This window comes from Phyllostomus discolor, chromosome 3 (genome assembly GCF_004126475.2).
Source record: "Phyllostomus discolor isolate MPI-MPIP mPhyDis1 chromosome 3, mPhyDis1.pri.v3, whole genome shotgun sequence".
NCBI lineage: Eukaryota > Metazoa > Chordata > Mammalia > Chiroptera > Phyllostomidae > Phyllostomus > Phyllostomus discolor.
The window spans coordinates 19,984,063-20,010,658 of record NC_040905.2 but is presented as its reverse complement, the minus strand read 5'-3'; the positions used below and the strand labels follow the sequence as shown (position 1 = coordinate 20,010,658).

The window sequence follows — 26,596 nt, the reverse complement described above, 5'->3', positions numbered from 1 at the left end:
TGATTATGAGCTTGTTATGATTTGTCCATAGAAACAAACCTGACATGCAGTAGGGGTTCAGAAAAATTTGCTTAGTTAAATTAAACAGGTTTAATAACCTACTGACTTGTAGGTAATTGTCTAATAGAAAGTTCCTGCTGAAGTTGTTATTGTGTATCTCAGCAGTTTAAAACTTCTCAACATCCATTACATGTATTTTCTACCTACTATTCCAGTTCATCTGCTATACAATTATCACCCTTTTAGGCTACAAACACCTGGAATTAATTTTGTCTTGGATTACTGTGACAATTTCAAACTGTTTTCTGTGGTACATTGTGAGCAATTGAGGAAATTACAGTCTGTTTTAATACTTGATATTCCACGGAGAGTTCCCAAAAAAGCTGACAATTTGGAACCTAAAATTCCCTGGTGAGAGTTTAAGCACGAAACCATCATATATTGTGAGAACTTCATCTGTCCTATGTACACGGATCCTAAAACTAGTGGCTAAGAGGCAATTTTACCACCTATCAGTGTTTTGATGAAGTCCGAGTTGATGTTTCTCAAAGTGTGATTATTGGGACATCTAAATTGGATTCCTGAGGATTTCCTCTTACAAATGTAGATTCACATATCCTACCCAAAACCTGCTCATGCTCTGTCAGGAAGGAATCTGAAAGCCTGATTTTTTTCTTATAACAGTTAACTCTAAGCAATTACTGTAAAGCCTAAGTAACATCATAAAACTGACAGCTGTTGCACAGACTCGGATGACTCACCTGGAGCTGAACTCTCCAAGCCACACTCAGTATTACTTGAATTCTCTCTCTCTCAGCTTGTTACATAGAAGGCTCTTAATAATTAAGACTTGTAGTTCCTTATTCGTCTACATTATGACAAAGTCAATTCTAGGGGAAATTCACTTAGAGTCTAAGTAATAACCTTTAAAAAAACTAGTTGAGTTGGCATTTTAAAAAATATTTTATTTATTTATTTTTTTAGAGAGTTGGGAAGGGAGGGAGAAAGAGAAGGAAAGACATGTCGATGTGCAGTAGATACATCGACCAGTTGACCTGGCCAGCAATCCAGGCATGTGCCCTGACTGGGAATTGAACCTTCGACCTTTCTGCTTGCAGGCCAGTGCTCAATCCACTGAGCCATACCTGCCAGGGCTGAGTTGGCATTTTCAATGAAATACAATATTTCCACTGTATAGATAAGTGTCCAATATCACTATATGCAGTATACAGTAAATAGTTTATAGTTGGGGAAGACTGATGAATCCATGTTAACTTTTTGATTGTTCTTGTTAGATAGATATAATCAATGTGGCTCATTTCAAAGAGGTAGGGGTTATGCTTACTCCACTCAGAAGAGCAATTGACTTTGGCTACCCTACATAATTTATCTAAGTGTTTTTTTTGTAATTTCTGCAACAATACTGAACATGTGACAAGATACAATTTATCAAAGTAAAAGAGCTACTAATCTTTCCCTTTAGAAGGTAATAACCTTCTTAAAATGACTCTGACACTTGGATCTCTTCAGTCATTTCTCCTTCCTGTCTCTTTACGTTTGACACAAAATAGAAACCCTATTGGGCATTTCTAGTCAAACAAAAGAGGGTGAGAGAAGAATGGTGAGACAGAGCAACACCTGGAAACCACCTATCAGAGACTGGGTAGGCTGTGGTTCTGTTACAGGGTGCAGCCAAGAGCGGGGGCCCCAAATAGGGATTTGGAATGGGGCCCAGAACTCAGGGTGTCCAGGAAATATCAGAAAGACATAAGATGTCCTCACCCTTTCCCCCACAAGTGTGAGCTGGGGGAAGGGACACATGGAACAGGGCCATTGAGAGCTGTTTTGTACAGCAACAGCTTTGCAGCTAACCTCTGGTGTGGTCATTTAACATATCTATAACCTTTAACTGGTTGCATAGATATGCTAAATAGCTGTGGCCATGCTCTGAGTTGGGGGATGGAAGTAACTTCCCCACCAAGATGTAACTGGGGGCAGGTCCCCTGAGTTACAGTGCCTGTGTGGGAGCTTGGAGAAGATTGGCTCCATGACATGGGGCCACACCTGCCCAGATTCATGATAACAGCCCAGTAAAGCTAGAAGGATATGAGAGTGCTGGCAAGTGTAGCCAATTGTGGAAGGAGTCGGAAATGGGGCTGCAGAGGAAGACTGGTGCAAAGATTTAAACCCAGACATGGCAGCCACTGGAGGGAGAGCCACGTGGCTTTGCCAGAGTAGGATTCCCTTGGCCATTGTGGAGGGAGAACCACATGGTTTTGGCAGAGTGGAGACTCCCACAGCCATTATACAGAGAGGACCACGCAGCTGTGGCAGTAAAGGAGAACCATGTGGCTGTGGCAATAGAAAGGAGAACCATGTGGCTTTGCCAGAGTGGGGACCCTCGCAGCTTTAGAAGGGGGAACTACCACCCGGCTTTAGCAGAGACACCGGCAACACAGCTGATGGTGTCGGGAACTGAGGGAGGCCTACCCGCTGAGACGGATTACTGGGAAGAACTGGGGGCTGCATGAGCCACTGACTTCTATTTCTTTTCCTGAGATATGGTACCCCAGACTGGGCAGAGGGGGAAGTAAGGACTTGTGTGTTTGTGGGTGTTTTAAGGGACTTTGGGATTTTGATGAAGACATTAGGTCACTACTTTAAGTCTGTATAGCATTAAATAAACATTTCCTTTCCTTTTCACAAATCTCTGGCATTGAGAGACATCTTTCCTATAAGACAGCGGACATAACAAACCTAGGGGGTTCCTTTGATAATACTATACTGCCTTTGGCCCCCTTGCCTTCTGTAATAGTTTCACAAAAAGTGTTCTGTGGGGAAAACATAGATAATATAAGACAGAGACTACTAAGACTTTAATATTACTTGGGGATTATATGTTTCATTCATTTTATCCAAAAATAAAAGATTTGATTATTTTCAAACTTCTCTTATCATGTGAAATACTTGCTTTTCACTGCAATGCTGATCTGGGATTTAAACAAATGGGTCACATCTTCCTGCATTTCACAGCTCCTTGGGTAAAAATCTTGTGAGTAAAGGAAGCCATGTGTGAAAAGCCTTCAGAACTTTGCCCTGCACAAAAGGCGAGTAAAATTCGGCCATGCAATCTACTAAAATTATTTTTCTTCATTTTTCTTACTCTCCTATAATCTTGTTTCAAGTATATCTGCTACATTGTTCCCTAATATCGACACAACATTAAAGGAATAGGAATTCGTTGCTATTTTATTTTACAATGTGTTGGTTTCACATCAATACCTGTAACTGACAGGCTAAAACTATGTGTGGTTATCTCCTTTCAGCCATATTTCACAAAACACTGTTTGTGAATATTTTCTCAGAAACCATTCACCTATAACAGCCCACCCAGCCTCCCTCTAAACCCTTCTTTATTCATAAATAGAAACAGACCTGAAATTTAATTTTGATTATGTTTGTGTAAACACACTGAGGTATTGTATTTGCTTGTCTGTTTCACCCATTTGCTCTCTAATAAGACATAAAATAGCAAATTTTACTCAGCTTGTTTGGATTTGCAAGATTTGTTTTTTCCCAGCCATCAATAAGTTGTATTCAAAAGTTGATTTGACAAATGGTATATACATTCACTGATAACTTTTCTTGTCAACCTTTATAGGATCTCTTTCTCAGGTAAAATAAGCATTTATTACATTTCTTCAATTTACTTTAAAGTTTGTTGGAGCATGGGATTAGTTTTTAAACACCTTGTCATGGAAGTAAGCAAAACAGGACACATTAATAGCATAAGCTTTAACCAAGGGACTATTCAAAGCAAAGTTGAAAACCACTTAGGAATATACTGTTGTATATTTTGTCATATAGTATTTGTGTGTAGCAAAAATGTTTTGCATTTATATCACATATAAAAGAGAAACATGAGGAAAATCTTCACAATTCTAATATATTTATTTAATGATTATATTTTTCAGGTTGTGTTTCCATTTAGGAAATCTGAGAATCTCTGTTGTTGGAAGAAGGAGTCATCCCAGATAAGCAAAGAGAATGTCCGAGGTCCCGCTCTGTACTGCTGACCTGTCTAGGGATGTTTGGAGCGGTGTCTTATAAGTCCTGCTGCTCTGAAGTTCTTCGTTTCACTGAAACATAAACTCCCTTGGATGTTCTTTACCCCATAATTGAGTAATTGTGATGTCCTTTTTTCGGGTCTGAATTAACACATGTCTTAAGTTTTACCTCTTTGAAACAACATCATGAGAATGAACAATATGTGTAACACTGCACAATTTCCCAGACCTCTTCACCAGCAGCACCCTGGGCTCTTGTAGGAGTCCACTTTACTCCCTGTTGACATGCCTTATGTGCCAGAAAGCAGACTAAGCAGTGTCAGATGTTATCCTGGCCACGTAGGCACATCACCCACTATTCTGGTTAGAGGACCTATTTTTGGACTCCAGCACCCCAATTTTATGAACCACTCAGGGCAAGTAACAGAACTTCTGTATGTCTCCATTTATTACATTTCATATACGAAAACAACAGCATTACACTCTTGGTGGGAATGAGAGTGTTAATGAAATAAATCCTGAATACTTTCCACATGGAAAAAAAATATTAAATTCTGGGTGTAATTATTGCTATGTTATAGTTCACCTCTAACATTTACTCTATCGCCCCATGTCTCACAGGCGTTTCAAATTCCTCCTATTCTTATCATTCCCAAGCTTTGCTTCACAGCCATAGTTTCTTATGCTTAAATCCTTACCTCTTGAGTAACACTGCAGTAATCATATTACAGCCAGCAAGAATAATCTTCCACTGTTATGGGAAATCATGATGGGACATTTCTCTAAAGTTAAAGTGGTTTCCAGGAGCATCAGAATTGTCAAAGTGGGCAACAACTTGAAGGATACAGACTTTTATTGTATTAATTTTTGTTCTTTATGTAGCTATGTATGTTTCTTATCATAATGTAATTTTTCCTATCAACCCTGGTCAAGAAAACTTTTTAGTCTACTTTTGTATTTGACTTCTAAGCTATAAGTCACTTACTAAACACTAGAAATATTCTTCTTTTAGGAAACATTTCTGGAAGCATCTCCAATGCATTTCTTCCTCTTCCAACTTCTTCATCTACTCAAATCCTGTAAATGTTATAAATAATTCCCAGAGGTGGAGAAACCAATGAGTTTATAGTTAAATTACTTCCCAACATAATAATTGTGTGTATCTGGTGGAGTTTTGATTTTTACATATTGGAAACTGGAGAGTGTTCAACTGGAAACTTCCTAATTAGATTCTGCTTTCTAAAAAGACTAACATTTACTTTGACCCAAACTTTTTCTTGGATCTGGAAAGAATAAATAAAAGGGCTTACTTTAGTCACACACACATATATGCTACAGAACTTTCCCACTGAAGTGAGGGCAATGTTTTCTAACAGGACATTGCAGTATGGCAAAGGTCAGCCCAAATCTTAGCTGATAATGACGGTTAAAATTAGATGGCACTTTTTCGTTCCTGTGTATCTTTTTCACTTGAAATTTTCTAAAAGAACACAATGTTTTTCTGGTAGTAATATAGAGGATCCATGTTGTTAAGTATGTGCAATGTATGTAGAATCCCAAACTGAGGCAAAATGTTCGGAATAATAATAGGAATTCCTAAGGAAAAAAAGTCATAATAATGATCAGGAAACTTCTATGTCAAAATCAAGACTAGGCCACAGGTAGAAGAGTGTTAACTAATCCTAGAATGCAGCTGATTCTGGACACTCTGCCAGTCCAATGCAAAGCACATGGCTGCAGCAAAATAGCTGTGTGCATGGTGTGGTTTAATACAGCTGTGACGATATGGCCATGGCCTTCAGGGCCAGAAAGTTTTCTAAATGATGCATACTCTATGGTAATCATAGAATTGTCATCCATTGGGAATAGCTTTGAATGTAAATATGGGTGCTCTGAGCAATGTCTCCCTAACATCAGGAGCAACCTTATACCCAGCTGGGTAATTGCTGAGGAGAAAACAATGTTTTGCATCCGCAGGAGCATCCCTGGCCCTGGAAAATCGGCAGAGACCTGCACGGCAAGGCCAGGCAGAACTGGGACAAGGACGTGGTGCACTCTGCCCCTCACAGCCTGTAGAAGCAGCTGCCAGGGAATTTGCTCCTGAAAGGTGCAAGGCATGTGGGAAGGACTAGACCCCCTACACACCTGGCACGTGCGGACTTGTTTTCTACTGATCTAAAAATAGCAAGTAAGAGTGGCCTGATTTTGTAGATCTATATCATTGAAGCCTAGGACTTGCTGGGGAGAGTATTGAAACCTTTATTTTCATCCTCACAACATTCACTCCTCTCTTGTATCTAAGCTCCTATTTTAGTCATCCTGAAATTCTCACAGTCCCTGCTCTTACTTATTTTTCTATCTTCTTTATTCTTTTGAACGCTCATCTGGGAAGCTTAGTATATTGAGGTGGTATATAATTATTTTTCTGTGGGTAATAGTTTTGCTTAATTGAATTGGAATAGTCCCCTACTCTGTCAATTATTAACTTAATAATTGTTCTAGATCACTGTTTGGTTTGAAAAATCATTTAGGAATATGTATTCATATCCATTAATGAAGGCAACACCTTTGAAATATGACTGCAAGCATACCTCAAAACTGATTGATAAAAGTTCAAAAATTATTTAAAAATATATTTGATGTCCCATGTGGTAACTAAAGATGGTACTTAATCAAACGGTGCATGTTACAGAAAAATCTAATCAGCAGAGGCAAAAACTATAAATATGCCTGGCAAATTAATTAACGAGCCCATGTTTACTTATATTGATAAAAATATATGTCCTGACTATCCTGACTAACTTGTCTAAACTTCAGATTTAAACATTGGCACTCCAAATAAAATGAAATCTAAATTTCTTCCATAAAAATGCAAAATTTTTAAATGTATATGTAGTTGCAAAATTCATTTGTAATCATTTCTTGTAATGGATATAAAGGAGACAGATATTATACGTGATAAATGTTTAAATCAGCCAGGAAAAGAAAAGTGAGATCTTTTTAGCATATGATTCTATTAGTGGAATTGCTGGGTCGAAAGTAGTTCCATCTTCAGTATTTTCAGGAAATTCCATTACATTATCCACAGTGGTTGCACCAGTCTGCAATCCCACCAACAGTGCACTAGGGTTTTCTTTTCTTTACAACGTCACAGCACTTGTTGATTTGTTTATGATGGGCATTCTCACTTTTATGAAATGGTATCTCATTGTGGCTTTAATTTGCGTCTCTCTGATAGCTAGTGATACTGAGCATCTTTTCATATGTCTCTGGACCCTTTGTATGTCTTCCTTGGAGAAGTATCTGTTCAGGTCCTTTGCCCATTTTTTAATTTTTTTTTGTCTTTCTAAGGTGGAGTTATGCGAGTTCTTTATATATTTTGGAGATCATTGTCTGAGGTATCATTGGCAAATATGTTTTCCCATAAGATTGATTCTCTTTTCATTTTAATGCTGTTTCCTGTAGCAGTGCAGAAACTTTTTACTTTGATGAGATCCCATTTGTTTATTCTTTCTTTTATGTCCCTTGCTCTAGGGAACATATCAGTAAAAATATTGTTATGTGGAATATCTGAGATTTCCCTGCCTATGTTCTCCTGAAGGACTTTTATGGTATCATGACTTATATTTAAATATTTTATCCACTGTGAATTTATTTTTGTGTATGGTATAAGTTGGTCCAAAAGAACCTATGCACCCCAATGTTCATAGCAGCACAATTTACAATAGCCAAGTGCTGGAAGCAACCTAGGTACCCATTAGTAAATGAATGGATCAAAAAACTATGGTACATTTACACAGTGGAATTCTATGCAGCAGAAAGAAAGAAGGAGCTCCTACCCTTTGCAACAGCATGGATGGAACTGGAAAGCATTATACTCAGTGAAATAAGCCAGGTGGTATAAATCATATACCATATGATCTCTCCTCTAAGTGGAACGTCATTAACAAAACACACAAGCAAGAAAAATATAACCAAAGACATTGAAATTAAGAAAAATCTGACAGTAACCAGAGGGGAGGTGGGAGGGAATAATGAGGGGAAAGGGTGAAGGATTTTCAGGAACTGCTATAAAGGACACATGGACAAAACCAAGGGGGGATGGAATCAGGGGAGGGAGGTGGGGATGGCTGAGGTCCGGGGGACAGTTGACATAAACCAACAAGAAACAATGGGATTCTTTAATAATGAGCATGAGTATACACTAAGAGTCTACTCGACAATGGTTACACTGATAGATGTTATGTAGGAAATTTTCTTTAGACCATCTCTGTGGGAAATTCCAGGATTGCTTTCATAATAGTAATTTTGTACATTAGTTAAAGTAAGTAAATGTCAGTAGCAATAAAATATGTGGTGCCTCATGAACAATAAAATATATAGAAATGGTCCCTTCCATGACGGTCATATCATTTTTTTTCAGAGTCAAGAAAGAGGAATGCTTGTCTATAGATATACTATGCCTCATGTTGATCACATCTCAAGTTCATTGTAATGAATATGCAACCATGTATATATTAATAAACTCTATCTTGTTAAAAGATCAGAACGTTAAACTTGGACTTTCATTGGCATTTTTATCACTCTGTACTCCCTATTTTGGTTACCTTTTCATACAGGTGGCCTTTCTCAGGGTACTTCTCTAATAATTCCAGTAGATTCTTTCTCTTATCACCTGGTATGAAATACAAATTGTAGGTGTTCATCATGTTAGATCAAAGACAACACCATTTTCCAAGGAATCCAACTAATGTCTTGTAAAAAAGGATTTCAATAACACATGCACACCCAGACACACACATACTCCATGAACTGTACTGTGAAGTTGTGGCATTTGTACTTGAGATATTCCTGGTGAATATGTACTCTGAGTATGTGATATCACATTATGTTATTAGTGTGAACTGACACAGTTGTGCTTAAGCATTTTTGTGTTGATAATTATTTAAACACCTGCAATTTGAATCAAAGCCTCCTTACTCTTTATCCCAGCTATTGTATAACTATAGTCCAGCAATGTCCATAAAACAAGATTGAAATATAATTAGATGTAGGGTGGAATAGCAGCAGAAGGAGGAAGAGATGTAAAGGAGAAGAAAGATAGAGAAACATAAAAATAGGGGTGAAATCTTAATGCTGTTGAGGTTATTTTCAAATTCTGGTTGTAGTGATTCATATATTGACTTAAAGATAGTTAAATTTCATTAAAGGTCCTGCCAATTCAATTAAAGTAAACACATTAAAGCTTTATGGCATTACCATTATAAAGAGCATGCCAGAAGCAGAAAATAAACTGTGAAGGAGGAGAACTGGCATACAATGGGCATTGACTATTTGAAAAGTGCTTTATTGTGTTTAGTGTTCAAATTACATTTCAAGCATTTTTTTCTTTTAAACATATTGCTACCTAGTCACATTCAATGATGATTATTTCAAAGATATCCTGATGTATTGAGAGAATCTATAAAACTCAAGGATATGATTAAGAACCAAGGTGTACAACAATATATCATGCTTATCTAAAGATTCTTTCTGATGTTTTATTACAGAAAGAACAGGTAGCTAAAGATGCTTTGATTAGCAGCCAGGTCAATACATTTGGCAGCTGCAAGGATTATAAACAAGACCTTGATTTAGGGCACTTGAATACACTGCAAACGTTCTTATATATGTAAGTGAGGCAGGAGTCAAGAGGATGAAAAGGTTTTAAATCTTGTATGAAGACTGAGTTAGTACAATGAACCTTGAATCTCAAATGAATGGGAATAACTCTGATATCTAATGCTACATTATGAGCTTCTCTTAAAGCTATGTAACATATATAGATGATAGATAGATAGATGATAGATAGATAGATGATAGTTGAGTCATGAAAATGTCTTTTAAATGTGTCAGTATAACTTTATTGTATAATTTGCATTATATTTTGTGCAAAGGGATATAGTCAAAATATTGCTATAACATCGTGTTAATTTAGCAGAAATTCCAGATAGTCATTATTTTTGCAATTATAGCTATTTTAATAAGCTGCCTTACTATCTCTGTCTTTTTTCTTTCTTATTCCTTTTACTAATCCAAAACCAAATTCTTCACATAATTCCTAAAATATCTATTGCCACTGCCCTGGTTCTCCTATAGAGACAAGCCCATATTTTTGCGGCTAGATCTCTTTGGAACTTTAGTATTTGTAGTGCGAACCTGGTTTCTCTTAGACTTCTTTCTTGGTATCCTTCCCTCTCTTCGATCACACAGAGCATATAATTCTGCAACAATGAATCAATACAATCACCCTCTCCTTCTTGTCCTTTCCTAGAGTGTCTTGGTAGTGTCATTGCTGTTAGTTGCACCACCTGAGAATCCTGTAAAGGTTTTCTTTGAATCCTAAGAGTCAACTGCACTTCCTTCTTCTGACTGATCGGCCATCTCATTTCATTAGCATCTACCTGGGTCTAAGATTTCTATGAAAAGTCATTGTCCGTGTTAAAATAGCTGGGCCAGGGCGCCCAGATATTTGACTAAACATCATGCTGGATGTTTCTGAGAAGGTGTTTTTTGAATGAGATTAACATTTAAATTGGTGAACTCTGAGAAATATAGATTAACTTGCACAATGTATCCATCCAGCTGAAAGCCTTAATAAACCAGGGACTGACCTCTCTCAGTCAAGAAGGAAATTTGCCAGCAGAAAACCTTTCAGCTCAAACTACAGCTCTTTCTCGGTCCCCTGCCTGTCAGCCAATCCTAAAGATTTTTGACTTTTATATCCTCAATAGCATGAGCCATATGTATTTAAAATAAATAAAGAAATATAAATATACAAGCCATATATATCCTATTTGTTTTGATACTCTGAAGATCCCTCGTTACAAATTTTGGTACCACGAGTGACAGATGAGTTTTCCTAATCAGTTCTGTGGTTTCTGAAACTGACTCTTCTAATTAGAGTTAAAAACACCGGCAACCCTTTCGCCCATACTGAAGACAACACTGGTGGTGTCTGAGGTGGTGTAGCAATAGAGATATGCAGAATATCACCATTGGAGACTTCTAATTAAACACTTAACAAAAGGTAAGAATTTGAGTGATCATTTATATGATACATTTTTTATTAGAGATTCTATTTATTTATTTTTAGAGAGAGGGAGAAAAAAATCAGTGTGAGAGAAAAACATCAATTGATTGTGTCTCATAAGTGTTCTGACTGGGGACTGAATCCATAACCCACATAGGTGCCCTGACCGGGATGGAACTGGCAACTTTTCGCTCTGCAGGGTGACACCCAACCAAGCCATACCAGTCAGGGCGTATGATCCATTTCTGTCAAACTCATGATTATAATGATATGGCTGGTTGCTCTTCGTGTTGCTAGATGTCTTAGTCTGTTTGAACGGCTATAACAAAATATAATACAGCCATTACCTCATAAACAACAGAAAGTTACTTTTCACTGTTCTGGAAGCTAAGAGTCTAGGGCCAGGGTATCAGAATGATATGATAATGGTGCTCTTCTGGGTTGTAGACTTTGCTGTGTTCTCACATGGCAGGAGGGGCTAGGGAGCTCTGTGGCCTTTTTCTAAAAGCACTAGTCTAATTCATGTGGATCCCGTCCCCATGACAGAAGTACTTATCACAACCCTGTTCCATAGTATCCCTACTTTAGGCATTAGAATTTCAAAACACAGATTTGGGGAGACACTTTCAGATTATAGCAATGGAAAAAGTACAGAAAGAAACAAACATGCTTAGGGATTTGAATTCCCAACTCAAGTTCCACATAAATAACCTGAGGACTTCTATGTCTGCCAGAGAACTTTATCTGCTGCAGCTGCAGAGCTGAGATCACTGAAAACAAGTCCAGCATCTGATCCTGTGAGCTGCTGAATCACAAGGCAAGAAGCCCTAGCCACACAGTGAGTCTACTTTTGAAGTGAGTGCTCTAATTGTGAAGAAACGGGGTTCTGAAATTTGGAATGCAGATGTGTGGCAAGACCCCGAGGAAGCTGGTGGCATTGAGACCTGAAATCCTGTGAGGGTTTTTGGTCAGCAAGGCTGCTTCTCCATCTCCATCTAAGGAAATTAACCCCGAGTGCCTGAGGAAACTGCCATATTATATATAGTATGTAATATGAATACATATTATATATACATGTATATATGTATAATTAGAATAATTAGAATAGCTATACTGAGTTTATCTGTACTGCTTCCTTGCTTCTCCAGCATGCTGGCCTACTCTGCAGATTTTGGACTTGTATTGATACAGTCATGTGAGCCAAATTCCTTAAGATAAGTTTCTCTCTCTCAGTGTCTATCTCTTCACCTCTCTCTTTCTCTCTCTCTCTGTCTTTCTACACACACACACACACACACACACACACACACACTATTGGTTCTCTGGAAAACACTAATGAGGTATTTATCACATCGAATCAGGCATATCATAGATCAATCTCTTTCATCTACACTTTTGAAATCTACCCACTGTTACCATCACTTTCTCCTTTCCTTAAGCTCTACAGAAAACCATTAAAATTATTTTGACGAAGCTCACTTCTGGCTCACTAACTGCCCTAACCAGTACCAGTCATTATTTAACTTGATCTGTGGAGTTTTACATGATTTGTCTTTTCTTATTCTTAAAACTTTCTCTTAATTTATTATCTGTGACAGTACCTAATTCTTCTTCATGCACTTTGCTGTTAAAAATCAGGGTTGTCCCATTGTCTCTGTTATTTTTTCTAGGGTACATTATCCAGTTCTACGACTTTGACTCCTACCTGTATGCCAATCACCTATGTCTCTGTCTCTACTGGCAGCCTGTTGGTGAGCCCTAGATGACTGTATTCAGATATCTCTGAGATAGCTCACCTGGGTACTTATAAGTAACTATGGAAGTATAATGTCTAATAAAATTCATTTTTCCTTCCTTTACAACAAAGCCTATGCCAAATACTAGCAAAACAGAAGTCAGAAATATATGCATTTTTTCCTTCTTCCTCCCTTTTTTTCTCTATGTGCAATTCTGTACTAACTTTTTGTCTTGTTCTTACTGTTCCTATAACCCATGGATCTTGAACTCCTTTGTTGCATCTCTACCTTTCACACCTTCAACCCTAGTATTCTGTTTCCTTCATTACTTCTTACACAAGCCTACTCTTTTTCCTGCATATATTCCCTGTCTCCGTGCTTGTTTCTCTGCCTCCAGTGAGTCTTTTAAGTGGTTCTCTGAGTGATCATTTCAAACCTGCAATTCTGTCCAAGTGAATCCTCAATGAAGACACTTTTAGTCACTTTTGACACCTTTAAGAACAAATAATACTGTAATGTGCATTGAGATGGATACAGTTAATAATATTTTAAAGTTGATAATAGAATGAATCATAAAATTGTTCATCATAAGAAAAATTACTGTAACTATGTGTGGTGATGGATGATACCTAAACAAACCATGCTAATTACTTCACAGTGCATACAACTATCAGATAATTATGTTGTATACCTGAAACTGCTATTACATATTGTGTTGGTTATATCTCAATTAAAAAAAAATAAACAAGAACAAATAAACCTGATCTTGGTACAAGAATGGAACCTCTACACACTTTCTGTATTTATTTATTTTAAACAGTTAGCATCACATTCTGACTATGTTAAAATATGTTTACTTAGGCCCACTGTGAACTTTTAAGCCTCAGAGCATATAAAAATGTTTTCTCGGGGAGAAGGTTCGGGTGGGAGATGGGAGCAGAGCAGAAGGGAATGAAGGGGGAAATGGGACAACTGTAATAGCATAATCAATAAAATATATTAATTTATTTTTCTCAGACTATCTGTTCTGAAAAAGTGATGTCGTCTTTCAAGATACACCTCAGGTGCTTCAAGACCTGGGAAGCCTCTCTTGAATCCCTCCATCTTTCAGACCCAGTGACAGACTGCCCTTTTTCTCCTCAGCCCCTGACAGGTTCTCCAACACAGTACAGTCTGACAGAGTACTGAAATTAGCATTATTTAAGATCCTTAAAAGAAAATACACTGTGATATTTTCTGGTGCAAAGGAGATAAACTACCTGGCTTAAAAATCCATTTTCAGCATTCAAGTGTTGTGATGTGAGCAAGCTACCAAACCTTTCTGTGCCTCAGTTTTCCCATGTAGAAAACGGGGTTGTTAACAAATGTTCTTCAAAGTGCTGCTGTGAAGATCACACGGGTTATGCATACACAGCGATGAAAGCGGTGCCCAAAGAAGCCCTCAGTAAAGCTTACCTGCCATAATTGCTATATAGGGACCTTCATATTAAACATACCCCACAATGTTTAGCCCTTTTTCAAACTTTAATACATCGTCAATTGAAAATATGGTGAATAAACAGATGCTTCCAGAGGTAGGGTTTATGTAAGTTTCAGTTTAGATTTTGCAATTCTAAACAATTTAAAGCTAAGAATTGCTGCCAACAGAGATTATTCAAAAATCACAACTCAGTTTCCTGATTCTTCTTTGAATACAAACTGAGTAGCATTTTCTTGATACACAGATTTGAGGCTATGACAAAGTCAGAGCTTCACAGACATAGGCACTCAGTTCCACATGTTGGTGTAAGCACCCAGCTTAGATGTGTGGGCATGTGTGTGTATGCGATTAGTAATGCAGGCCTTACTGATGGAGACTGTGGACAATTGAAAATGCATGAATTAATTTTTCCCAAGTTAATTTTTTTGTTACTATGCAATATGGTACCTTATACTTATTCAGATCTTACATAAAATCCAATGTGTTTATTTGAGGAAAGCATTGGCTTTGCCTCTGGACACACTTGTGCTTTCCTTGCAGATAAAGTAAAGTAATTCGTTTTAAGCAATACCACTGTTTGGTCTTTCTTGAAAGGACACAGATGTTAACATCTCTTCCTTTTGAACAAGTGTTGAGGCTAATGTGGACTAAACCACTCAGAAACCTCTCACCTGATAAATTTCTACATGAACTTTTTTTAAATATTTGAACCTAGAGATGCATTGTTCCTCTCAATAAGTAAAGCTCTAATGATGGGAACTATACAAATTAGTACTTTCCATAGATACTTTTGTTGCAAAGAAACAAAATTAAATTTGAAGCTCAACTATAATAGTTTCACCGATCATTTTGTTGGTGATTTTGCACTTGCTTTTTTCTTTAGCTCTGTATTCTATATTATTTATAATACTTTACTTTTCTTTTAATAGAATGTCTCAAAGCCTTTCTAGAAAAAGCTATAGCTTAAATATATGTCTATATGTTTACTCTGACATACAATAGCTTTCATCAGTCCCCATGTTGTCATTCAACTATTCCCACATCTAGAACCATTAAGACAGAGTTAATTAAACTTTAACTATGCCCCATGTGGAAAGGAGATTTTGGCAACTGCTGTTTCATTTGCATTAGAAGCACACAGTGCCTGAGAACCATGGGTTTATATTATACCTTACAAATGCACAGCCAAGAGCCTGTGAAAATGTCTTAATTTTATAATACTTCAATTTTATACCTCTTTCTTTTTCATCTATTTAGAAATTCCAATTCATTTTTTAAGTGACTTGGATACATTTCATTCTATTTACATTGGTAGAATTCTTTAATATTTGCATAAGCAACTCCTAGTTCCGTTTGCTTCACATTCACTGGGAGGTAAATGCTCCTCTACTTACTTAGGACTGCTAGAAGTATTTCATTAATTTTTCCACAAAATGCGGACTGCCTCACCTCAATGTTCAGCTAAAGACTATAGATGTGCTTCCACCCCGACCAGAGCACACCTTTCCTCTGACAGTTGTCAGAAACCCTGACTCCGTGCCCGAGTCTGTCACAGGCACAACTGAGAGAACCACCACCCGTGAGGCAGGCAGTTCGAGAGCTATGCTGCCCCTCCATTTGTCTGCGTTTTCAAAACCCAAGCCTTATTATATTAAAGCAACTCACCAAAAACAAGGGTACCAGCACAACAAGAACCTATCTCACTGTCAAAAATATTTTAGTGATTATTATATTCCATAGTTGTAGGGAGAAATCATGTAAGTAGAAGTAGTGTACAGTAACACCAGGGGACTTCCATGTTTTGGAGTATTTTGTCAGGATTTGCTGAGACTGCTTTTGTGCCCAGGCTAATCTGTGGGTCACAGGGTCATCTGGGTGGGGTGCCCTGGGCTGGACTGGAGCTGCTGGGGGCTCAGTGCCCATTTTTCCCATCAGCACCGAATAAGAAACTGACTTTCTACTCAATGTCAGAGCTCACCCCATGCCCGACACTGGACCTATGGAGTTGTTCCAGGGCCACATGATCAGCCCGATTGCTAGTAGGTGGGAGCCCTGGCAAGAACAGTGCTTCTGCTTAATGACACTGAAGATTTTTTACAAGATTATCAGAAACTGGATTTCCAGGATGGTACTCAAATGCTGATTTGATGTGATTCTAATTATATCTATCAATTGATCGATCTATGTCTATATAGACAGATATGGATATACATAAATTGATATATAGATATATATAGATATACCGATAGATAGATAGGCACCCCACATGAAATATTTGTCTTAGAGTTCATATACCTTAGAGCAACCTTGGTTATATACTCATTTTCAACAAAGGTTTCTATTTGAGGACCTTCTGCAATGTATTATTCAATATTCCTTACATACTTTTCCAAAAAAATTCCAAAAATATAGGGCAAAAAAATCAAGGTCTTCAGTGGATTTTTTTTCTTTGACCTAACATTAAAATCGTAAGATGCATCATGTTTCTCATTAGTGTAGACTTCCAGAAATTTCTGCAGACTTTAATGTGCAAGAGACATACTCTATACCAGCTTCCTAATACTCTTCTTACTATGGTTTCCCTTTTTGGTCCTTGGATTTCTTTTAAACTCTCTTCACACATATCTTTTACTACTACTACTACTACTACTACTAGTATTAATTAATTAAAAAGATGGAAAAATCTTAAAAAATTAAAAACAGAATTAACAAGATCAAAATAAAATAAAATATTCATTTTTCTGAAAAACAATTGCCAATGCCATTTATTACTTCTATCTATTCTAGGCATAGATCGAAATTTTTATGTAAGAAAAATAGCAATCAAGCATAAGTGGGCTGAAACAGATAAACTATTTTGGTGAAAAAGTAAATTCTACAAACTTGAAATACCACTAGAAAACTGTGTGTTGTGTTGAATATTGACGTGTACATATTTGGGTTCCAACATTTTTTAAATTTGTCCATAAATAGCTTCATAAGTAGCTTGCAAAGCATATAGTAAATGAATTATTTATAAAGCACAGTCAAGCTAACTCAAATACTTCAGAACCACAATTCTAATTATATATCATGTTTTTAAAGGGGTAAGGAGGAAAGACATCTTGGTCATCCAAAGAAAGCAACAGCAATTCAGAGTATTTACACCTGTGTTTTTTTTCCCTACACCTCTCATTGGAAAATAATTTCTGATTGTCTGTGAGAAATAATGTGCGATAATAACACTTTTAATAAGTTTTTATATATTTTATGTTTAGCAAAGAATGTCAAAAACGGAAACAAAATATATATTGATTTCATGAAAATAACCAGGCTAATTAAAGAAAACAGGGATTGAATGATATTCCAAAGCTTACCCAGGTCACTGAGTCAGGAATTAAAATCAGGTGTCCTGAGTTTATTTCCAGTGTTCAACCACCAGTTTGTTCAACCCCTGTGCAAAACCTCCACATAGTGTACACCGCATAAACCCCCTGGTTGTCCAGTGGTTGTCAAAAGAAACAGGCCATTACCTTTCCCACGTACTGCGGTTCGGAGCCCATGTACTCCTCCAGCACGAAAAACTGATTCCACACCCAGCCACGCTTAACTCGCTGGAGATGCGGTCGCCGCCCTGACAGGTGGATAACATTTTCTCTCGGTTCCGTGGCTAAAGTTCGCTGTAGCTGTGGTTGAAGTGGTGTTAGGAGACCTCCATCAAACAGGACCCAGAGAAGCAGGGATAAACAGTTCCTTGTAAGCATTGGCGAAGGCTTTCCTACCGCAGAGCAATGCAAACTCCAGCACTTAATGCAGAACTGTGGGATCCAGGCTGAAGGTGCCTGCGGCCTCCACCACCGAGCGTTCTGTCTTACTGCAGAAATGGTAATGCAGGCATTAATCCTTCTGATGAAAAGGTTTCTGCAGCTTTATATTCCATCTAAAGGGACCTGTAAAACAGATTAACAGAGATGCATTAAATTGATAGAATTACATGATCAACATCAAAACTCTCATTTTATCTGGCAACGTTTGAAAAAGAGAGGAAAGATTTTTAGAAAATTATATTGATAAATGTTCATTGCTGTTCAACCTGTTAACTTTAATAAACTAAGCATCTTACAGACTTGAAAAAGTCTCGGTTACAATGAGGCAAAAGGTGCATCATAAACAGAAGCGATCTGTTGTTTTTTTTTAATCATTTTAGGAATAAAACAGGGATCAGTGTTTTCAAAGCGAATTAAGAGTAAGGTTTCGCAACCTTAGCGCTGTGGACATTTTGGGTTGGATAATTCTTTGCTACTGGGGAGCTATCTTGTCCATTTTACGATTTTTTGAAGAATCTCTTTTCCTTTGGTCAATACATAACAAAATAGCATCCTCCCCACAACAAAAATATCTATCGACATTGTCAAATATCTCCCCAGAGGAACAAAACAGGCCAAGATGGAGAACCACAGACTTACAGAATAAGGAACAAAGAAAATGATTTTTAAAAAGAAAAAGATTCCCTACTAGATAATACAAAGAATAAGACATATAGGGAAAAAAGATAGATTATTAATTATAAAAGTAAAGTATCTTAATAAAATATGAATGATTAATAAATTATTAGATGGCTTTATAAGCTTTAAGTTACCAAATTTTTTTTCTAGCCTTGGCATAGCAGAAACCCTGGATATGTGGGAGTTATTCTGTAAATGGGGTCCAGTTCAAAGCAACCTTGGATCCCTACCATGTGGACACCCTCTCCTTTGCATTTAGGTAAAATGAGCTTTGAACATCACTTGATAACAAACATTTGTTTTTCATTTATTTATCTAAGGTTCACTGAGCACCTACACTGTACCAGGTCATTTGTTATACAGTAGATAAGAAAACAGACACAATCATTGCCTCTCCTAAATCAGACACAGAGAACAAATTGACAGTCAAGTACATAGATGAGGGCAAAGTGAGCTCACGGAATATGCTGATGCAAAACTGAAGTTAGCAAACTAATTATATACAATTAAAAACTCAACTCTGAATGTTTTCATTTTAAACTACATAATGGAATGTTTTAAAGTTAACTTCTGTTTTCAAGTAATAAAAGTAGAAAACTAGGAATTGTAAATATATAACATGATTAACAAACTTCATCATTCAAAGTTAAAACTTAATGATTGCTGTTAGTTTAAAAATGCATGTTTTTTTCTTGCCATCATTTAAAATACGGAGAAGGAAAAAAATGAAGCCTTTTGCATTTGGTTTTCATGACAAAGTAGAGCCGATGGCACAGACACCATTCCCTTCAACCCAAACCTGACTACTTCTGGGTGTGTCACTGTCAAAAATGCCACAAATCAAGAATTTGATAAACATTAAAAAAAGTTAGTAAAGTGACATTGGTAAAAGCCTGTCATGGGTGACAATTACATTGAGAATTACAGGGATAGGAGCGTCCCTGTAGGAGCAAGCAGGGAAGGGACAAGCATTGCTTGAGCCAGGGTGACTTTGTACATTTGCCACTAGAGGCACAATGCCCACAGCCCAGGAGGTTTTCAAAGGCCAAAAATGTTGGAGGCCAGAAATTATATATAATGCTCCCAAAATAAGAGAACTCAAGTGGAATCAATACACATTTAATTAAACATCTATAAAGCATGTCATTGTGTTCACCTATCAGCTGCAATTCAGTTCATAACTGAATGCTTATTCAGTTACATATAATGGAAATTTACAATGCACTCTTCACAAATATTCAAATTTCAGCATTTAATGTGGTAGCAATTCCCCATGCTTGAGATAAGATGGTGTATCATAAACAGAAACAATCTAATATTTATAGAAATATTTATTATTCGTTTATTCTTACTAATATTTTCATAAGATGTGAGGTGGGGAGTGTTCAGAAGTTATACTCTAAAAGTATTCTATAATGATGCTCCCAAGAAGAGAAATAAAATAATAATACGTGGCAGTTGTTTCTTTTTTTCCCTTTTTTAAAAAATTGTTGTTCAATTACAGTTGTCCTGATTCCCCCCAGCCAGTTTTTGCTCTCTCCTGCCCCGCCCCCTCTATCCCCACCCTGCTGTGCATTACTATGGGTCCTCTATACATGGTAATAAGGGTTCTGGACTAGACCCTTCACCTTTTTTTCTCCTATTTTCCCTCTTCCCCCTCCCCTCTCGTCACTGTCAGTTTGTTCCTTATTTCCATGTCTCCAGTTCTATTTTGTTTATTTGTTTTTGTCCATGGTATTTTTATAGCCTTAAAGGATGTAACTTTTAGACAAAAACATAAGTAGGATATGTATTTACTTTATTGCATCTTTTCACTCTGGAGAATTAAGGTTCATAAAAGATAACTTTGACCTATATTGTCTAATATAGTGACCAGTAGCCCTATGTGGTTATTTAGTTGAAATTCAGCAATTTGAAATTAAGATATGCTCTGCTTTAGAATTGTATACCAAAATTCAAAGACTTAGTACAAAAAATGAGAATTTAAAATATCTTGTCCTGGTTGATGTGGCTCAGTGGATTGAGTGCTGGCCTGTAAACCAAAGGGTCACTTGTTCAATCTCCAGTCAGGGCACATGATGGGTTGTGGGCCAGGTCCCCAGTAGGGGGCGCACAAGAAGCAACTGCACATTGATGCTTTCCTCTCTCTTCTTCTCCCTCCCTTACCCTCTCTAAAACTAAGTAAACGAAATCTTTAAAAAAATAAAATGTCTCATTATTCACTTCTATATGTATTACTTTTGAACATGATGATATTGTGTTAAATATTAAGTATTAAGTTAATTTTATCAATTTATATTTACTTTTTAATGTGTTTACTAGAAAAATTTAAATTGTATACCTAGCTCATACTTGTGGTTTGCAATATTTTATACTGAACAGTACTGGTTTAAACAATAAAGTTTAAGTCACAAACTGTGATCTCTACTTAAGTAATTTATTGGGTTTTTTTTTTTTTTGTTATAAAACAAGGTTTATTCTGCAATACCTTATCATGATGAACTGCATCTCTTTGGTAAAAATAAATTTTATAAATATTTTAGTAATCAGAGGTTATTAGCATTCAGATGAAATGTCAAACATGAACTGCATCAGATCTGTGAGACAGCATATTTAAGAGATTAGAGGATATTTGCCACTATTTTCAATAAGCCTGTGTAAGCACACTGTGCATATTCCCCTTATCTGTTTTCAAGCTTAAATTGCTGACAGAGACATCCAACATGTTAGTGTCTTCCATGCTTCTTTCTATACTTTTGTCAATCCTAGCTCAGGCAAGCTCAGACATACAGGGAGGTAATTACCAATAGAAAAGATGGAGGCTAGAACTTGAACTGCCCAAACACAGTCTAGCATAGGGAACAAATTAGACTATATTTCTGCTTTCCTGTCCCATGAAAGTTTTCTCCAGTTTCTCTTTTTTTTTTTGATGTGAGGTATCAAAAATCAGATATTAAAGGCCATTGACATCTAAGGTAAATTCTCTAAATTAGTACCTTCTTATTTTATAGTGGAAATTACTGATATTGGACATCAGGCTATATTCATCATTACTGTCACCATCTGATTCTAGCTACCCTTCCCCTGTTAGAGTCAAAGGTATCTAAAATCTGAGTTTTGATCCCCTACTGGAGTAATCTTTCAGAAACTCTAATCTATCCATGTCATTCCCCATCTGTTATGCTAGAATGGGTGTCTTCAATGTGAGGGGATTGATTTACAAATGACTGGTAAGTAGACAAGAATGTGAGCATAACATGGAAAGCATGTTGTTTCTTAAGCTAATTTCCCAGCAAATCAGAGTTGCATCACCAAACACATCAGCTACACACGAAATACTGTAATAAGGCTCAAGTTAGTGGGAGCCACACAGGAGTACAGCATGGAACACAATTCCCATTCCCTCACATCCCCATTTGCTCCTTCCTTTGTCTCTCTTTGGACACACACTCTGTCTTAGCCTGTTGTGTTTTCTACTGTGTCTGTGTGCATTTCTCTCTGCCTCCTTCTCTAAGAAGGCTGATCCTCACTTATCTGTGCCACCAAATTACTTTTCCCATTTTTTAACAATATAATCTTATATTTATAGAAATATTTATCAGTGTATTAGTCTTGCTAATATTTTCATTAAGGTGATGATTGCTAAGGGGTAATTGCACAGGTTTTGGGATCTGCACAGTCTTACTTTTCTTTTTTTTTGCATGAGTACATTTATTTTAATGTGAATTCTGCAGAATGAAAGGGTTTTTAGGGACTCACGTATCAAACTGTAGTAAAAAAATCTGTAATTAAAAATGTAAAAGGTGCATTTATATAATGATTTGTTCCTGTTTTCTAGGTGGAGTGAAGAGGGTCTATGACTGTGGCAAAAATGCCTCTTGCAGGAAGTCCTTGCCTCACATTGTCAATGACTTTTTGGAACTGCTATGAAACAAGGTTTTCCAGAACCCATTTAACCACAGCCACTTAAACAAGAGTTTAAGTGCCTCATCAACATTATAACAAAACAACGTTGAACAAAAAGATGGTGTTTGAGGAACTGCTGTATCTGGCATATGCTAGGTCCCAAGTACATATTTCAGTTTGCGTGAATTAGCCACTCAATAATAGCTGACTTTTGTTGACTTACTTTGTTTCACATAGCACTGGATTTTCTGTATCTGTACAACTGCTTTGTGAAAGAAGTGCTATTATTTTACTTGTGTTACAGATAAAACAGGAACAAAGCAGTTAAAGGACCTGAACGTGGCCCAGAAATGAACACATAGAGGCAGACTTGAACCTGGGCAGGCTGACTGCAGAGCCCACCCCCTTGGACCTTCCTCTGTGCCGCCCCTGCATTAATGAACATGCAAAGAGATGAAAGCATCAACGCTTTCAAGTCCTAGAAAGACAGACAATATAAACTTAAAGACCTGAATTCCAAATTCTTTTCCCAAAGCTACACAGGTGATTCAATATTGGGCAGCTTAATTATTTTTAGATTGATTTAGATCTTCTGTAAAATTTGAGGATCGAAGCTGTCAGGTCAATATAGTTCCTTTGAAGTCAGGATATTCAAGACTCCCAGCACTCCCCTATGAGGATCTAAAAAGAGACACATGCTTCTAAGCAGAAGCAGGAAAAAAAAAGCACCTGAAGCAGTAAATGACAGGACCAGTATGTTAATAGAATCGGATGGCAGCTGAACATTAAGAAACTGCACAGCAACCCAGCTAATCCACCCATTAGGCACTCAACGGGACAGGTGACCCGACGTAGGTGTTGCACAAAGAGGGAGGTAAGTAGTTTCCAACTGTGTAGGTTTCTTCCAGTTCTCTGGAAATGGGGATGCCATGCTGAGAAAACCAGATGAGAAGGCAGCCTACTAAATGTACTTGACAACTCCAAACTCGGTGGTCACTCCCAGCCTTGGTATACTTTAAACAAATCATTAAAAAGATGGGCCATAGAGCAAGGCAGATCTGAAGAATAATTTTTAGTGAAGTCACAGCATAGTTGCACACTAAGTCATGTCTGTTAAGTAACATTTGTGCTGTGAGGGCACAATCCACAATGCTGTTATGTCTGTGGAGCTATATACATCATAAAATAAAACCCTTTCTATTTCATCATTCAATTAGAAATTGTGTGCACGTGCATTATGTAATTCACATCATTGCAGTAGAATCCTAAAATCCATTCCAAGACTCTACAGCGCTGCAGTCTTTCAGCAAATAGATGAAGAGATTATTTCCAGCACAGGATGCTGCTCCCAGCAGATCCCAGCCTCCAGCCACCGTTTCCAGCCAGGGAGCTTTTAAAGTGTCATATCACAACAAAAGTAATGCAAGGAGATTGAAGGATTCCGATTCTTAAGTGAAAGGAAAACATCTCCCTTAAGCATGAAACATAGCCTGAATTACAAGAAAAACTTTACAGAGCCATCATCCTGGGTATACTTTGCCTCAGCACCAATGGTGCTGTTATAAGAGGAAGAATAACAGACTTATTCTGAGGTGTCAGCACCCTATGGAAACATGTGAACCTTAAAGAAGACATATTTGTTACAAAGCACATCACCAGAGGTGTGTTTTATTCCATATACTGGATTTGGACACAATGTTTAAAAATTTATATTTGTCCATTACCCCTAAACTTTGTATAGCCAACATGGCTTTCAAACAATTTCCAAAGCTGATGATGAGCCTCTGGAGCCCAGTAGTTCTTTTAGCAGAAGGGAGGTTTTTTTTTTTAATGGTCATATTTCAAAACAGGGGGTGCTTAGATGTAAAATAGCCCATGACAGCTTTCCTGTTAAGCGTGTCCAAAGCTAAGAGTTATCCAAAGGCTGTGGCTTCTCTGTTATTTATTTAGTGTTGGATGTGTGTGCTTTTAAGAATAGCTTCTGATTTAAAAAAAATCGTATTTTATATAAATTACACTGCAAGGTCTACCAATGTTAGAAGATGTTTTCTTATACTGACATGCATGGATTTTTATAAATGGTTCCCTGCAATGGATCACAGTCTAAGGCTGCCGGTGTATCGAATCAACACTTTCCTGGTGACTGTGCCTATGGTGTGACGTTTTTAATCACAAAGTTTAAAAAATATATATTTACATCCCCTCCTTTCTCATGAAATAAATGGTCTTTTAATCTGAAGTAATACAGAGAGAGGCCTTCTTTTTTCATACAGCAAAAACAGGACAAAATAATGTATATAATCCCTAAATTATTGAAATGTCAAAAATAATCTTTGACTGACTTCATATAAACCTTTACCTTAAAAACATATTTTAAAGGCTATTTAACTTTGCATTTAAATTTTCTGCTTCATAGTTTATAAATAATATCTTCAATAATTATTTAAAGATTTCCAGCCAATCTCGTAATTTAAGAATTTGAATTCTATGAAAGTTATCTGAAGCTTTTAACAGAGATATTCTTATGTGTAAACAATTTAATCTTTGTCCAAGAAATAAAAGTAGGTCTTAGATTGCCTTGAGAATGAGCAGACATTCCTACTAAAGCTCAATTGGTCCTAGTAAACTCACATCAAAAGATAATTTTGCCATCTCTGTTGTTCAGCAAAGCCCTAACCTCAACCTTTCTGTTTTATAAATTTGACACTGAGAAGTAGAGATGGTAAACCAATTTTCATTGTTGCTTAGAAGTAAAACAAAGATGCCTAAAGGTAATCATTGCTCTATGATCTTAATCTGCGAAATTTATTGACCATTACTCTCTGACTCATCCACATACTACTCTCTAATGAGTACATTCAAGATCTGTCCAGAAGATACCCAGCCTTGTACTATGAAAAAATAGAGACTTTTATTGAAGAAATACATGATACAAGAAACATTGTGTATAGGTCAATGACACCTCAGTCCCCTTCAATATAGGCACCTTGGGACCTCACACAGTTCTCCGAATCACCATCAGCCCTGTTTTATTTTCCTGAATCTCACTGATGGTCTGAAATCTCTTCCCTTTCAAAGGTGATTTTAGTTTGGGGAAAAACAAGAAGTCACAGGGAGCTGTATCTGGGTTGTAGGCAGGCTGAGTTACCTGGGTGATTTAATGTTTCACCAAAAACCTCTGCACAAGACATGATGCATAAGCAGGCATGTTGTCGTGATGAAGCTGCCAATCACCATTTTCCCATAGCTGTGGCTTTCTGAATCATCAAAATAGTTTCCACAGAGAATGTTTAAGCTTAAGGCAAAATTTGATGTACATCTGTGGTTCCACTCGCTCAGTCATTTTGAATGTAATGGCCACACAGTACACATGCTCACTCAAAAGTGTCTATCACCTCACACTGACTAGTCAGCAAAGTGGTCATTGTTCACACATGCACAAACCAGTCCGTTCTTCTTGACTCCCAGGTTACATGGATGTTGTGCAAACCATTCTCTTTGTATTAACATTGGCTGGATGTTTCTGGAAACACCTTATAAATACATATATCCATGTACATTTTTTTCCCCAGTGGAAGTGGGGCTCATTCATTAGATTGTGAGAAAAGCATTTTACAGGCCCAAGCACCAGAGACTGTGGTGTGGCAAGATTTATTCAGGGGGAAATAAAAGGCTGCCCCTGTGCCCCACCTCTGATCACCCTGCCATGGAAAAAATCCAGACTTCAGCAAGGCTAAAACACAGGCCAGTGTCCAGAGTTCCTGCTTCATATTAAAGCTTAGTCCTTTGGAGCCCACAGGCAGCTGCTAAGTGGTCTCAGTCCCAATCCAAATAGCTTGGTGCTGTTTCTG

The 26,596-nt window shown here is 37.2% G+C and overlaps 1 protein-coding gene across 1 annotated transcript in view; it reads right to left on the bottom strand.

The window, feature by feature from the left end:
• Positions 1-26,596, bottom strand: part of CDH12 (cadherin 12) — a 337,470-nt gene that overhangs the window by 199,998 nt on the left and 110,876 nt on the right. The window contains exon 2 of the mRNA XM_028514401.2: positions 17,868-18,284. Within this exon, the coding sequence (XP_028370202.1) occupies positions 17,868-18,098 (231 nt within the window). The 5' untranslated portion in view covers positions 18,099-18,284. The remainder of the gene's footprint in view (positions 1-17,867; positions 18,285-26,596) is intronic.